This window comes from Nerophis ophidion, linkage group LG28 (genome assembly GCF_033978795.1).
Source record: "Nerophis ophidion isolate RoL-2023_Sa linkage group LG28, RoL_Noph_v1.0, whole genome shotgun sequence".
Taxonomy (NCBI): domain Eukaryota; kingdom Metazoa; phylum Chordata; class Actinopteri; order Syngnathiformes; family Syngnathidae; genus Nerophis; species Nerophis ophidion.
The window spans coordinates 9,597,372-9,609,744 of NC_084638.1; the positions used below are offsets into that span (position 1 = coordinate 9,597,372).

At 41.5% G+C, this 12,373-nt stretch overlaps 1 protein-coding gene across 1 annotated transcript; it reads left to right on the plus strand.

Moving 5' to 3' along the window:
* The first annotated feature begins 4,226 nt into the window (after nt 1-4,226).
* dad1 (defender against cell death 1) lies at nt 4,227-11,967 on the plus strand. The gene is made up of 3 exons (XM_061890414.1): nt 4,227-4,532; nt 7,353-7,526; nt 11,806-11,967. Exons 1-2 carry the CDS (start codon nt 4,322-4,324, stop codon nt 7,481-7,483), a joined length of 342 nt encoding a protein of 113 aa, XP_061746398.1. The 5' UTR covers nt 4,227-4,321; the 3' UTR covers nt 7,484-7,526; nt 11,806-11,967.
* Nucleotides 11,968-12,373: the final 406 nt, after the last annotated feature.

Here is a 12,373-nt window from a genome sequence, read left to right on the forward strand (position 1 = left end):
AGGGTTTTGGACGAAAAAAAACAATGCAATTCACTGTCATAAGTTATTGGGGGGAAAATGAAGCTATAAATCGACGTGATAATAGTGCCTTATTCTTTTAATATGTTTATTCATTTATTTTTTTAGGACAGGAAAAACAACAACAACAACAACAAAAAAAGCTCGACCGGAATACAATTGATGTTGCACACGTAGTCGCTTGGTTTGTCATTTCCGACTAAAACTGTAGTTTAAAAAAATATTTAAAGACATGTAAATATCGATTTTAATGCATTTCACTCTCATAATTTGTAATTATAACTATAAATCTACGTTTTACTGATGAATTTTTGTATTTTTATTTTGTTTCATTAGAAAGAAAAAAAAGCTTGAGCGGAATACAATTGATGTTGCACACGTAGTCACTTGTTTTGTCATTTCCGACTAAAACTGTAATTTAAAAAAATATTTAAAGGAATGTAAATATTGATTTTAATACATTTCACTCTCATAATTTGTAACTATAACTATAAATCTACGTTATACTGATGAATTTTTGCATTTTTATTTAGTTTCATTAGAAAGAAAAAAAAAGCTTGAGCGGAATACAATTGATGTTGCACACGTAGTCACTTGTTTTGTCATTTCCGACTAAAACTGTAATTAAAAAAATATTTAAAGACATGTAGATATCGATTTAATTTAGTTCTTTAATAAGAAAATTGAACTTATTAGAAAGGAGATTAAAGACAATGCGTCCCAGCTACAACGGGGTTATAGTAACACAGATACGATTGTATATACGGCGGATACTGCAAATATCCAAAATAGTTTCTCTCGTTTTGATGAAATAACATTAGAAGGATTGTTACAATGTGTAAATGGAATAAAACAAACAACATGTTTACTTGACCCACTTCCTGGGAAACTTATCAAGGAGCTTTTTGTATTATTAGGTCCATCAGTGCTAAATATTATAAACTTATCACTTTCCTCGGGCACTGTTCCCGTTGCATTCAAAAAAGCGGTTATTCATCCTCTCCTTAAAAGACCTAACCTCGATCCTGACCTCATGGTAAACTACCGACCGGTGTCTCACCTTCCCTTTATTTCGAAAATCCTCGAAAAAATTGTTGCGGAGCAGCTAAATGAGCACTTAGCGTTTAACAATCTATGTGAAACCTTTCAATCCGGTTTCAGGGCAAATCACTCGACTGAGACAGCCCTCGCAAAACTGACTAATGATCTATTGCTAACGATGGACTCTGATGCGTCATCTATGTTGCTGCTCCTCGATCTTAGCGCTGCTTTCGATACCGTCGATCATAATATTTTATTAGAGCGTATCAAAATACGAATTGGTATGTCAGACTCAGCCCTGTCATGGTTTAACTCTTATCTTACTGATAGGATGCAGTGCGTCTCCTATAACAGTGTGACCTCGGACTATGTTAAGGTAACGTGTGGAGTTCCCCAGGGTTCGGTCCTTGGCCCTGTACTCTTCAGCATCTACATGCTGCCGCTAGGTGACGTCATACGCAAATACGGTATTAGCTTTCACTGTTATGCTGATGACACCCAACTTTACATGCCCCTAAAGCTGACCAACATGCCGGACTGTAGTCAGTTGGAAGCGTGTCTTAATGAAATTAAACAATGGATGTCCGCTAACTTTTTGCAACTTAATGCCAAAAAAACGGAAATGCTGATTATCGGTCCTGCTAGACACCGACCTCTATTTAATAATACAACTTTAACATTTGACAACCAAATAATAAAACAAGGTGACTCTGTAAAAAATCTGGGTATTATCTTCGACCCAACTCTCTCCTTTGAGTCACACATTAAAAGCGTTACTAAAACGGCCTTCTTTCATCTCCGTAATATCGCTAAAATTCGCTCCATTTTGTCCACTAAAGACGCCGAGATCATTATCCATGCGTTTGTTACGTCTCGTCTCGATTACTGTAACGTATTATTTTTGGGTCTCCCCATGTCTAGCATTAAAAGATTACAGTTGGTACAAAATGCGGCTGCTAGACTTTTGACAAGAACAAGAAAGTTTGATCATATTACGCCTGTACTGGCTCACCTGCACTGGCTTCCTGTGCACTTAAGATGTGACTTTAAGGTTTTACTACTTACGTATAAAATACTACACGGTCTAGCTCCAGCCTATCTTGCCGATTGTATTGTACCGTATGTCCCGGCAAGAAATCTGCGTTCAAAAGACTCCGGCTTATTAGTGATTCCTAGAGCTCAAAAAAAGTCTGCGGGCTATAGAGCGTTTTCCGTTCGGGCTCCAGTACTCTGGAATGCCCTCCCGGTAACAGTTCGAGATGCCACCTCAGTAGAAGCATTTAAGTCTCATCTTAAAACTCATTTGTATACTCTAGCCTTTAAATAGACCTCCTTTTTAGACCAGTTGATCTGCCGCTTCTTTTCTTTCTCCTATGTCCCCCCCTCCCTTGTGGAGGGGGTCCGGTCCGATGACCATGGATGAAGTACTGACTGTCCAGAGTCGAGACCCAGGATGGACCGCTCGTCGGGACCCAGGATGGACCGCTCGCTTGTATCGGTTGGGGACATCTCTACGCTGCTGATCCGCTTCAGATGGTTTCCTGTGGACGGGACTCTCGCTGCTGTCTTGGAGCCACTATGGATTGAACTTTCACAGTATCATGTTAGACCCGCTCGACATCCATTGCTTTCGGTCCCCTAGAGGGGGGGGGTTGCCCACATCTGAGGTCCTCTCCAAGGTTTCTCATAGTCAGCATTGTCGCTGGCGTCCCACTGAATGTGAATTCTCCCTGCCCACTGGGTGTGAGTTTTCCTTGCCCTTTTGTGGGTTCTTCCGAGGATGTTGTAGTCGTAATGATTTGTGCAGTCCTTTGAGACATTTGTGATTTGGGGCTATATAAATAAACATTGATTGATTGGTTGATTGATTGATTGATTGATTTAATGTATTTAACTCTCATAATTTGTAATTATAATTATAAATCTACGTTATACTGATGATTTTTTTTATTTTTATTTTGTTTCATTAGAAAGAAAAAAAAGCTTGAGCGGAATACAATTGATGTTGCACACGTAGTCGCTTGTTTTGTCATTTCCGACTAAAACTGTAATTTAAAAAAATATTTAAAGACATGTAAATATCGATTTTAATGCATTTCACTCTCATAATTTGTGATTATAACTATAAATCTACGTTATATTGATGAATTTTTGTATTTTTATTTTGTTTCATTAGAAAGAAAAAAAAGCTTGAGCGGAATTCAATTGATGTTGCACACCACTGATCCGGATACGCTTGAATTGTCATTTCCGACTAAAACCGTAATTTAAAACATTTTTTAAAAACATGTACATTTATAAAAATCGATATTTAAAAACGAAACCATTATTCTTCACTATTCTAAAAATAAGCTTGAAAAAAAAGATAAATGCGCTAGCAGTAATTAAAATTAAATAAATCTACGTTAGAATGATGAATTTTTATATATTTATTTTGTTTCATTAGAACAGAAAAATAAAATAAAAACGCTTGACCGGAATACAATTGATGTTACACACATCGTCGCTTTTTTTGTCATTTCCGACTAAAACTGTAATTTTGAAAATTATTTTTAAAGACATGTAAATACATAAATTTCGATATTTAAAAAATAAAAAATTCAATTCTTCTTAATTTTTGCACACATAACTTTAACGTTTGTAGGGGGAGAAAACGATGCATTTCACTTTATTAATATATTGATAAAGAAATGCGCTAGCAATAATCAAATCTATGAATCTACATGATATTGATTATTTTGTATATTTTTATTTTGTTTCATTAGAACACAAAAAAAAAATGAAGAATAAAAAATTAATTAAAAAAAGCTTGACCGGAATACAATTAATGTTGCACACAACCGAACCGGATCCGCTTGATTGGTCATTTCCGACTAAAACCGTAACTTTAAAAAAACATTTAAAATGATGTACATATATAGATATTGATATTTTAAAAAAACTAAGTATATATATAATTATTCATTATTCCATAAATAACTTTAACGTTTGTGGGCTGAAAAAAGCAATTCATTTCACTCTCATAATTTTTTTTAAAAACAAATACGCTTGCAGTAATTAAAACTATAAATATACGTGATTATGATTAATTTGTATATGTTTATTTTGTTTCATTAGAACATTTTTTTTTTTTAAAAAGCTTGACCGGAATACATTTGATGTAGCACACGTAGCCATTTCCGTCTTTTCCGGACACGTCAGTCATCCGCTCGAGCAGAATTAGCTCCCCGGCGTAGTTTCTACTCCAAATAAAGCCGCAATAATGTCGGCGTCGGTTCTGTCGGTGATTTCCCGCTTCCTGGAGGAGTACACCAGCTCCACGTCCAACAAGCTGAAAGTGGTGGACGCCTATTTGTTGTACATCCTGCTGACGGGAGTGTTGCAGTTCCTCTACTGCCTGCTGGTCGGAACTTTCCCTTTCAACAGCTTTCTGTCGGGCTTCATCTCTTGCGTCGGCTCCTTCATCCTCGCTGGTGAGTTCAAAGTCACCGGAGAGAGTAAACAACTCATTCCTGAATGAAAAAACTGCTTTAAAAAGCAACGGTACAAAAATGTGCTCTGGTCGCGGGGGCAGCAGCCTAAGCAGGGAGCGTTGCTTAATAAATATACTAAATGTGTACAAATAAACGTGTATTTTTAAATAAATTTTGAAGATTTGAAAATACGTCCATCCATCCATTTTCTTCCACTTATTAAAGGTCGGGTCGCGGGGGCAGCAGCCTAAGCAGGGACCCTTAATTAATAAATATACTAAATCATTTGTACAAATAAAACGCGTATTTTGTAAATATATTTTGAGGATTTGAAATGCGTCCATTTTCTCCCGCTTATCCGAGGTCGGGTCGCGGGGGCAGCAGCCTAAGCAGGGAGCGTTGATTAATATAGTAAATCATTTGTACAAATAAAACGCATATTTTGTAAATAATTTAGGAGATTAGAAATATATCCATTTTCTTCCGCTTATCCGAGGTCAGGTGTCGGGGGCAGCAGCCTAAGCAGGAAGCATTAATTAATAAATATACTAATTAATGTGTACAAATAAAACGCGTATTTTGTAAATAATTTAGGAGATTAGAAATATATCCATTTTCCTCCGCTTATCCAATGTCGGGTCGCGGGGGCAGCAGCCTAAGCAGGGAGCGTTGATTAATAAATATACTAAATAATGTGTACAAATAAACGCGTATTTGTAAATACATTTTGAAGATTTGAAAATACATCCATCCATCCATTTTTTTCAACTTATCAAAGGTCAGGTCGCGGGGGCAGCAGCCTAAGCAGGGAGCGTTGAATAATATAGTAAATAATTTGTACAAATAAAACGTGTATTTTGTAAATAATCTAGGAGTTTAAAAATATATCCATTTTCTTCCGCTTATCCGAGGTCAGATCACGGGGGCAGCAGCCTAAGTAGAGAGCGTTGATTAATAAATATAATAAATCATTTGTACAAATAAATCGCATATTTTGTAAATATTTTAGGAGATTAGAAATATGTCCATTTTCTCCCACTTATCCAAGGTCGGGTCGCGGGGGCAGCAGCCTAAGCATGGAGCGTTGATTAATAAATATAGTAAATAATGCGTACAAATAAACGCGTATTTGTAAATAAATGTTGAAAATTTGAAAATACGTCCATCCATTTTATTCCACTTATCCAAAGTCAGGGAGTGGGGGCAGCAGCCTAAGCAGGGAGCGTTGATTAACAAATATACTAAATAATGTGTACAAATAAAACGTGTATTTTGTAAATATATTGTGAAGATTTGAAATTTATCCATCCATCCGTTTTCTTCCACTTATCCGAGGTCAGGTCGCGGGGGCAGCAGCCTAAGCAGGGAGCGTTGATTAATAAATATACTAAATAATGTTTACAAATAAACGTGTATTTGTAAATATATTTTGGAAATTTTGAAATACATCCATTTGTCCATTTTCTCCCATTTACCCGAGGTCGGGTCGCGGGGGCAGCAGCCTAAGCATGGAGCTTTGATTAATAAATATACTAAATCATTTGTACAAATAAGACGCGTGTTTTGTAAATAATGTAGGAGATTAGAAATATGTTCATTTTCTCCCACTTATCCGAGGTCAGGTCGCGGGGGCAGCAGCCTAAGCAGGGAACGTTGTTTAATAAATATACTAAATAATGTGTACAAATAAACGCGTATTTGTAAATAAATGTCCAAGATTTGAAAATACGTCCATCCATCCATTTTATTCCACTTATCCAAGGTCAGGTCGCGGGGGCAGCAGCCTAAGCAGGGAGCGTTGTTTAATAAATATACTTAATAATGTGTACAAACAAAACGCGTATTTTGTAAATATATTTTGAAGATTTGAAATTTATCCATCCATCCTTTTTCTCCCACTTAGCAGAGGTCGGGTCGCGGGGGCAGCAGCCTAAGCAGGGAGCGTTGATTAATAAATATACTAAATAATGTGTACAAATAAACCTGTATTTGTAAATATATTTTGGAAATTTTGAAATATATCCATCCGTCCATTTTATTCGGCTTATCCGAGGTCGGGTCGCGGGGGCAGCAGCCTAAGCAGGGAGCGTTGATTAATAGATATACTAAATAATGTGTACAAATAAACGCGTATTTGTAAATATATTTTGGAAATTTGAAATACATCCATTCATCTATTTTCTTCGGCTTATCCAAGGTCGGGTCGCGGGGGCAGCAGCCTAAGCAGGGAAGTCCCCAGCCACCTCATCCAGGGGTATCCCGAGGCGTTCCCAGGCCAGCCGGGAGACATATCAATCAAATCGATCAATGATTATTTATGTAGTCCAAAAATCACAAGTGTCTCAAAGGGTCGCACAAGCCACGACGACATCCTCGGTTCAGAGCCCACATAAGGGCAAGGAAAAACTCCACATCCCAGCGCGACGTCAATGTGAATGACTGTGAGAAAACCTTGGAGAGGTCCGCAGATGTGGGTGAATAACGAAACCGTACGAGTAGACAGAACGACACTTGTACTTCCGGTTCATGAAACAGAAGGAAATACCGCAGGCGCCTGCAGTGAGCAAACTCGTCCACAAGATGGCGACATAGCGCAGACGATAACGCGTCTTCTCACCCTTTCATGGCTATTAGCGAAGGAAAATTATAAATTAGTCGCACCGTTCGGGGTTCAAAGCGTAGGAAAACCTAGCGCCTTATAGTCTGGAAAGTATGGTACTTGGTGTTTTGGGGTCTTGTTCCGTTTTGAGGCATAATTGGTTTGATGTAAGTGTGTACATAACCACACGTTGTATATGATGTTGTATGTTTTGTGTTCAGTGTGTCTTCGGATCCAGATCAACCCTCAGAACAAAGGGGACTTCCTGTCCATCTCACCCGAGAGAGCCTTTGCCGACTTTCTGTTCGCTCACACGGTCCTGCATCTGGTCGTCATGAACTTCATCGGCTGAGCAGCCGCTTATGTACCTGATGGCCGCACCCCTCCTGTGGAAGGTGTGTATTCTAACGCGGTCTTTCAAAGCCGATGCATTTACCGTGATCGGGAGATTCCATGGAACTAAGGTGTACCCAGGGTAAATCCCACCTAACCTTATCCGGGTTCCATGGACCACCAAGGAAGGACATGACTTTGAGCAGTTCGACTTTGTTTATTTTTCAAGAAAAACCTCAGTCCAGGTCGCTTTTAAAGCTCCTGTTCTTCGGCTCTCCTTCTTTCTCGCTCTGCGTCAGCTGCACTCGTTCTCCTTCCAGTCTCCCCGCCTCTCCCCCTGACATTCGCAGCTGTCGCCCTTTTACCGTGATCGGGAGATTCCATTGAACTAAGGTTACCCAGGGTAAACCCCACCTAACCTTATCTGTGTCCACACACCAACAAAGCCACCGTTTAAGACTCCGTCCGCAGGCCCAATGCGACCTAGTACGCATGCGCGGAGAAAGTCACCTCTTACCTGGAAGTGTATCTGTGACGGTTTCAAGCCGTCGTCTTGCGGGTTGCATGGACCACCAAGGAAGGACATGACTTTGAGGAGTTCGACTTTGTTTATTTTTCAAGAAAAACCTCAGTCCAGGTCGCTTTTAAAGCTCCTGTTCTTCGGCTCTCCTTCTTTCTCGCTTTGCGTCAGCTGCACTCGTTCTCCTTCCAGTCTCCCCGCCTCTCCCCCTGACATTCGCAGCTGTCGCCCTTTTACCGTGATCGGGAGATTCCATGGAACTAAGGTTATCCAGAGTAAATCCCACCTAACCTTATCCTTGTCCACACATCAACAAAGCCACCGTTTAAGACCCCGTCCGCAGGCCCAACGCGACCTAGTACGCATGCGCGGAGAAAGTCACCTCTTACCTGGAAGGGTATCTGTGACGGTCTTAAGCCGTCGTCTTGCTGGTTGCATGGACCACCAAGGAAGGACATGACTTTGAGCAGTTGGACTTTGTTTATTTTTCAAGAAAAACCTCAGTCCAGGTCGCTTTTAAAGCTCCTGTTCTTCGGCTCTCCTTCTTTCTCGCTCTGCACTCGTTCTCCTTCCAGTCTCCCCGCCTCTCCCCCTGATATTCACAGCTGTCCGGGTGCCCTGCCTCTCTGTCGGACTCCACCTCTCCACAGTATCCTTACCCTGTGTTTCAATGTAGTCGTACTTGACAGCCGCAATAGGTTTCACAATAGTTCCATCCATCCATCCATCTTAAACCGCTTATCCGGAACCCGATCGTGGGGACAACAGCTCCAGCAGAGACCCCCAGACTTCCCTCTCCAGAGCCACTTTAGCAACTTTCTCCTAAGGGATCCCAAAGCATTCCCAGGCCAGAGAAGAGATGTAACCCCCCCCATCCCCACCTGGTCGTTGGCCTGCCCCGGGGTCTCCTACAAAGTGGGACCTACAATGAGGATCTCCCGAGGGAGACGCCCGTGAGGCATCCGCACGAGATGCCCGAACCACCTGAGCTAGCACCTTTCTAAGGGAAGGAGCAGCGGCTCTACCCCGAGTCTGGATGTTGTTGATAAATGGCTTTCGCTTTGCATAGTAGAGCTTTAACTTGCACTTACGAATGTAGCGACAAACTGTCTTTAGTGACAGTGGTTTTTCTGACGTATTCCTGAGCCCATGTGGTGATATCCTTTAGATATTGATGTCGGTTTTTGATACAGTGCCGTCTGAGGGATCGGAAATGTTGGTTTCCGGCCATGCCGCTTACGTGGAGTAACTTCTCCAGATTCTCTGAACCTTTTGATGATATTATGGAGCGTAGATGTTGAAATCCCTAAATTTCTTGCAATTGCAGTATATTGTAGTTTACTTTCACATATCCATTAAATATTTGATCAATTTATGATGTCTCAGGTGTGATTCACTACCATAGGGCCCCCCCAGCACATTGGATTCCAGTTAATAAAAATACCACAACACTGGATATTGTTCCGATCAGTTATATTTTAGAATTTGCACACAAAGCAACACTGACATCAACAAGCTTTATTTTGTCCATTCTTCACATGTACAAGACACATAGGAACTGAAATTACATTTTTGGCACAGTCCCGCTAAGAGCAGACATACGTTACAGGGGGGACAAGGCGGGACCACCAAGGGATCAGCCACTTACGCCGATCCATAAATACGAGATAAAAGGGTGACATTGGGAGAGGGGGGAGAGTAAAAATAAATATCAGTCCAAGGCTAGACCCTCAGGAGGGGTCCAGATGGAGTCCAAGGAAAAAACCTCACACCAACTTGAACAGAGGGGGGGGTGAGTTGAGGCCCTGGAGGCCGGCTGGCGCTATAGAGCCCTACTCAGCCATCCACAACCCCAGAGGAATTAAGCAGTGGTGAAGGCGTTGATTTTGGGTGGGTGTGGGGGTGCATGCATGTATGCCCAATTAACTTGGGAGAGATGTTGAAATGTTTTTGTGGACTGGGGCCGATCTCAGAGTTCGACACCAGGTGTTGTTGGAAAAAAAGGAAGGTCAAAAGCGTCCATCTTTGAGGATTCCTCGGGGTAGTTCCTCAGAACAGCTTGATCCTGATTGCATCAAGGCCATTCGAAGCATAAGAACTGAAATTAAATTTTCGGCACAGTCCCGCTAAGAGCAGACATACGTTACAGGGGGGACAAGGCGGGACCACCAAGGGATCAGCCACTTACGCCGATCCATAAAAGGGTGACATTGGGAGAGGGGGGGAGAGTAAAAATAAATATCAGTCTAAGGCTAGACCCTCAGGAGGGGTCCAGATGGAGTCCAAGGAAAAAACCTCACACCAACTTGAACAGAGGAGGGGGTGAGTTGAGGCCCTGGAGGCCGGCTGCCGCTATAGATCCCTACTCAGCCATCCACAACCCCAGAGGAATTAAGCGGTGGTGAAGGCGTTGATTTTGGGGGGAGGGGGGGGGGTGCGTGCATGTATGCCCAATTAACTTGGGAGAGATGTTGAAATGTTTTTGTGGACTGGGGCCGATCTCAGAGTTCGACACCAGGTGTTGTTGGAAAAAAAGGAAGGTCAAAAGCGCCCATCTTTGAGGAGTCCTCGGGGGAGTTCCTCAGAACAGCTTGTTCCTGATTGCATCAAGGCCATTCCAGGGAGTCAAATGGTATATTAAGAAGCAACACTTGGGGTGACTACGAACTGCGCATTTTCCACGCAAGCGTACTAGGTCGCGTTGCGCCGGCTGACCGAGGGCCGGAGGGGGTCTTAGAACCTTAATTTAATCAGATAAGAAACCCATTGAGATCAAGATCCCTTTCTTAAACTACCATTCCCCCCCTAGGGGATCGAAAGCAATGGATGTCGAGCAGGTCTAACATGATACTGTGAAAGTCCAATCCATAGTGGCTCCAACACAGCCGCGAGAGTTCAGTTCAAAGCGGATCCAAGACAGCAGCGAGAGTCCCGTCCACAGGGAACCATCCCAAGCGGAGGCGGATCAGCAGCGTAGAGATGTGGCGAGCGGTCCATCCTGGGTCTCGACTCTGAACAGCCAGTACTTCATCCATGGTCATCGGACCAGACCCCCTCCACAAGGGAGGGGGGGGACATAGGAGAAAAAAGAAAAGAAGCGGCAGATCAACTGGTCTAAAAAGGAGGTTTATTTAAAGGCTACAGTATACAAATGAGTTTTAAGGTGAGACTTAAATGCTTCTACTGAGGCGGCATCTCGAACTGTTACCGGGAGGGCATTCCAGAGTACTGGAGCCCGAACGGAAAACGCTCTATAGCCCGCAGACTTTTTTGGGGGCTTTAGGAATCACTAATAAGCCGGAGTCTTTTGAAGGCATATTTCTTGCCGGGACATATGGTACAATACAATCGGCAAGATAGGATGGAGCTAGACCGTGTAGTATTTTATACGTAAGTAGTAAAACCTTAAAGTCACATCTTAAGTGCACAGGTGAGCCAGTACAGGCGTAATGTGATCAAACTTTCTTGTTCTTGTCAAAAGTCTAGCAGCCGCATTTTGTACCAACTGTAATCTTTGTAAATATAAACAGCGCAGAAAAGAAGTCTGGCTCGTTCTCTCTCGGTTGCGCCTCCTTTGATTCCCGTCCGAGTAATTTGGGGGTAGTAAAATGTCACTGGAGGTTAACCTCCGTCCACTCTCGCTTTGTCTCCTTCCTGACACCTCTCCTCACCATCCAAACCAAATAAGATACAATCACAGTGTACTCATTGATATTGTTCAATTTAATGTAGTCACAAGTGTGTTTGTGCTGTATGGAAACTTTTGTATAAATGTTTTGTTTTTGTTTTACTCATCAAACTCATTCTTCCTTTGTCCCTAGATGCAGACGAGAGAAGTTATGGAAAAATAAAATCCTCAAGACGTCTCCATTTTGTACCGCCTGATTACTACAGTTTGAATTTTAGTTTTGTTTTTTGTTTTATATTTGTCCATTTTGTAATTTGCATGGAGGCACACAAAATAAAGATGGCGACACGTTTGAGACGGTGAACTCTCTTCTTTCTTTCATCTACAGGTTTTGACAGGATTCTAATTAATCATCCGGTGAAGGTACGTGTTCAATTTGCACCAAATAGATAGTAAAATAAAGTAGCCTCTATATTGAAATTTGTATATGTATCTAATTTATGACACCAAAAGACTTTAAAATTTTGGGTAAATAAACTTGATAAAAAAAAAATATCAATCTCATGGAGATTCCCGAGCCATTTTGAGCAATAATGAGGAACCACAGATCCCTTCCCCATCAACAACAACGCTAATCAAGCAAATTTTGTGAGAGCCAACAACGATTACTTTGGGAAAAATGATCATCCAGAACCTTCTATTTTTAAGCTCCAACACGAGAATGAGCAATAAGTTTTGAAAACCGACGTATTCAAACACTA

What these genes read in the sequence shown, in the direction of transcription:
- dad1 (XM_061890414.1), top strand. Translation starts at nt 4,322, where the DNA reads ATGTCGGCGTCGGTTCTGTCGGTGATTTCCCGCTTCCTGGAGGAGTAC. An exon ending in CGGCTCCTTCATCCTCGCTG is followed by an intron (nt 4,533 to 7,352) that starts GTGAGTTCAAAG and finishes TTTTGTGTTCAG; the next exon opens with TGTGTCTTCGGATCCAGATC.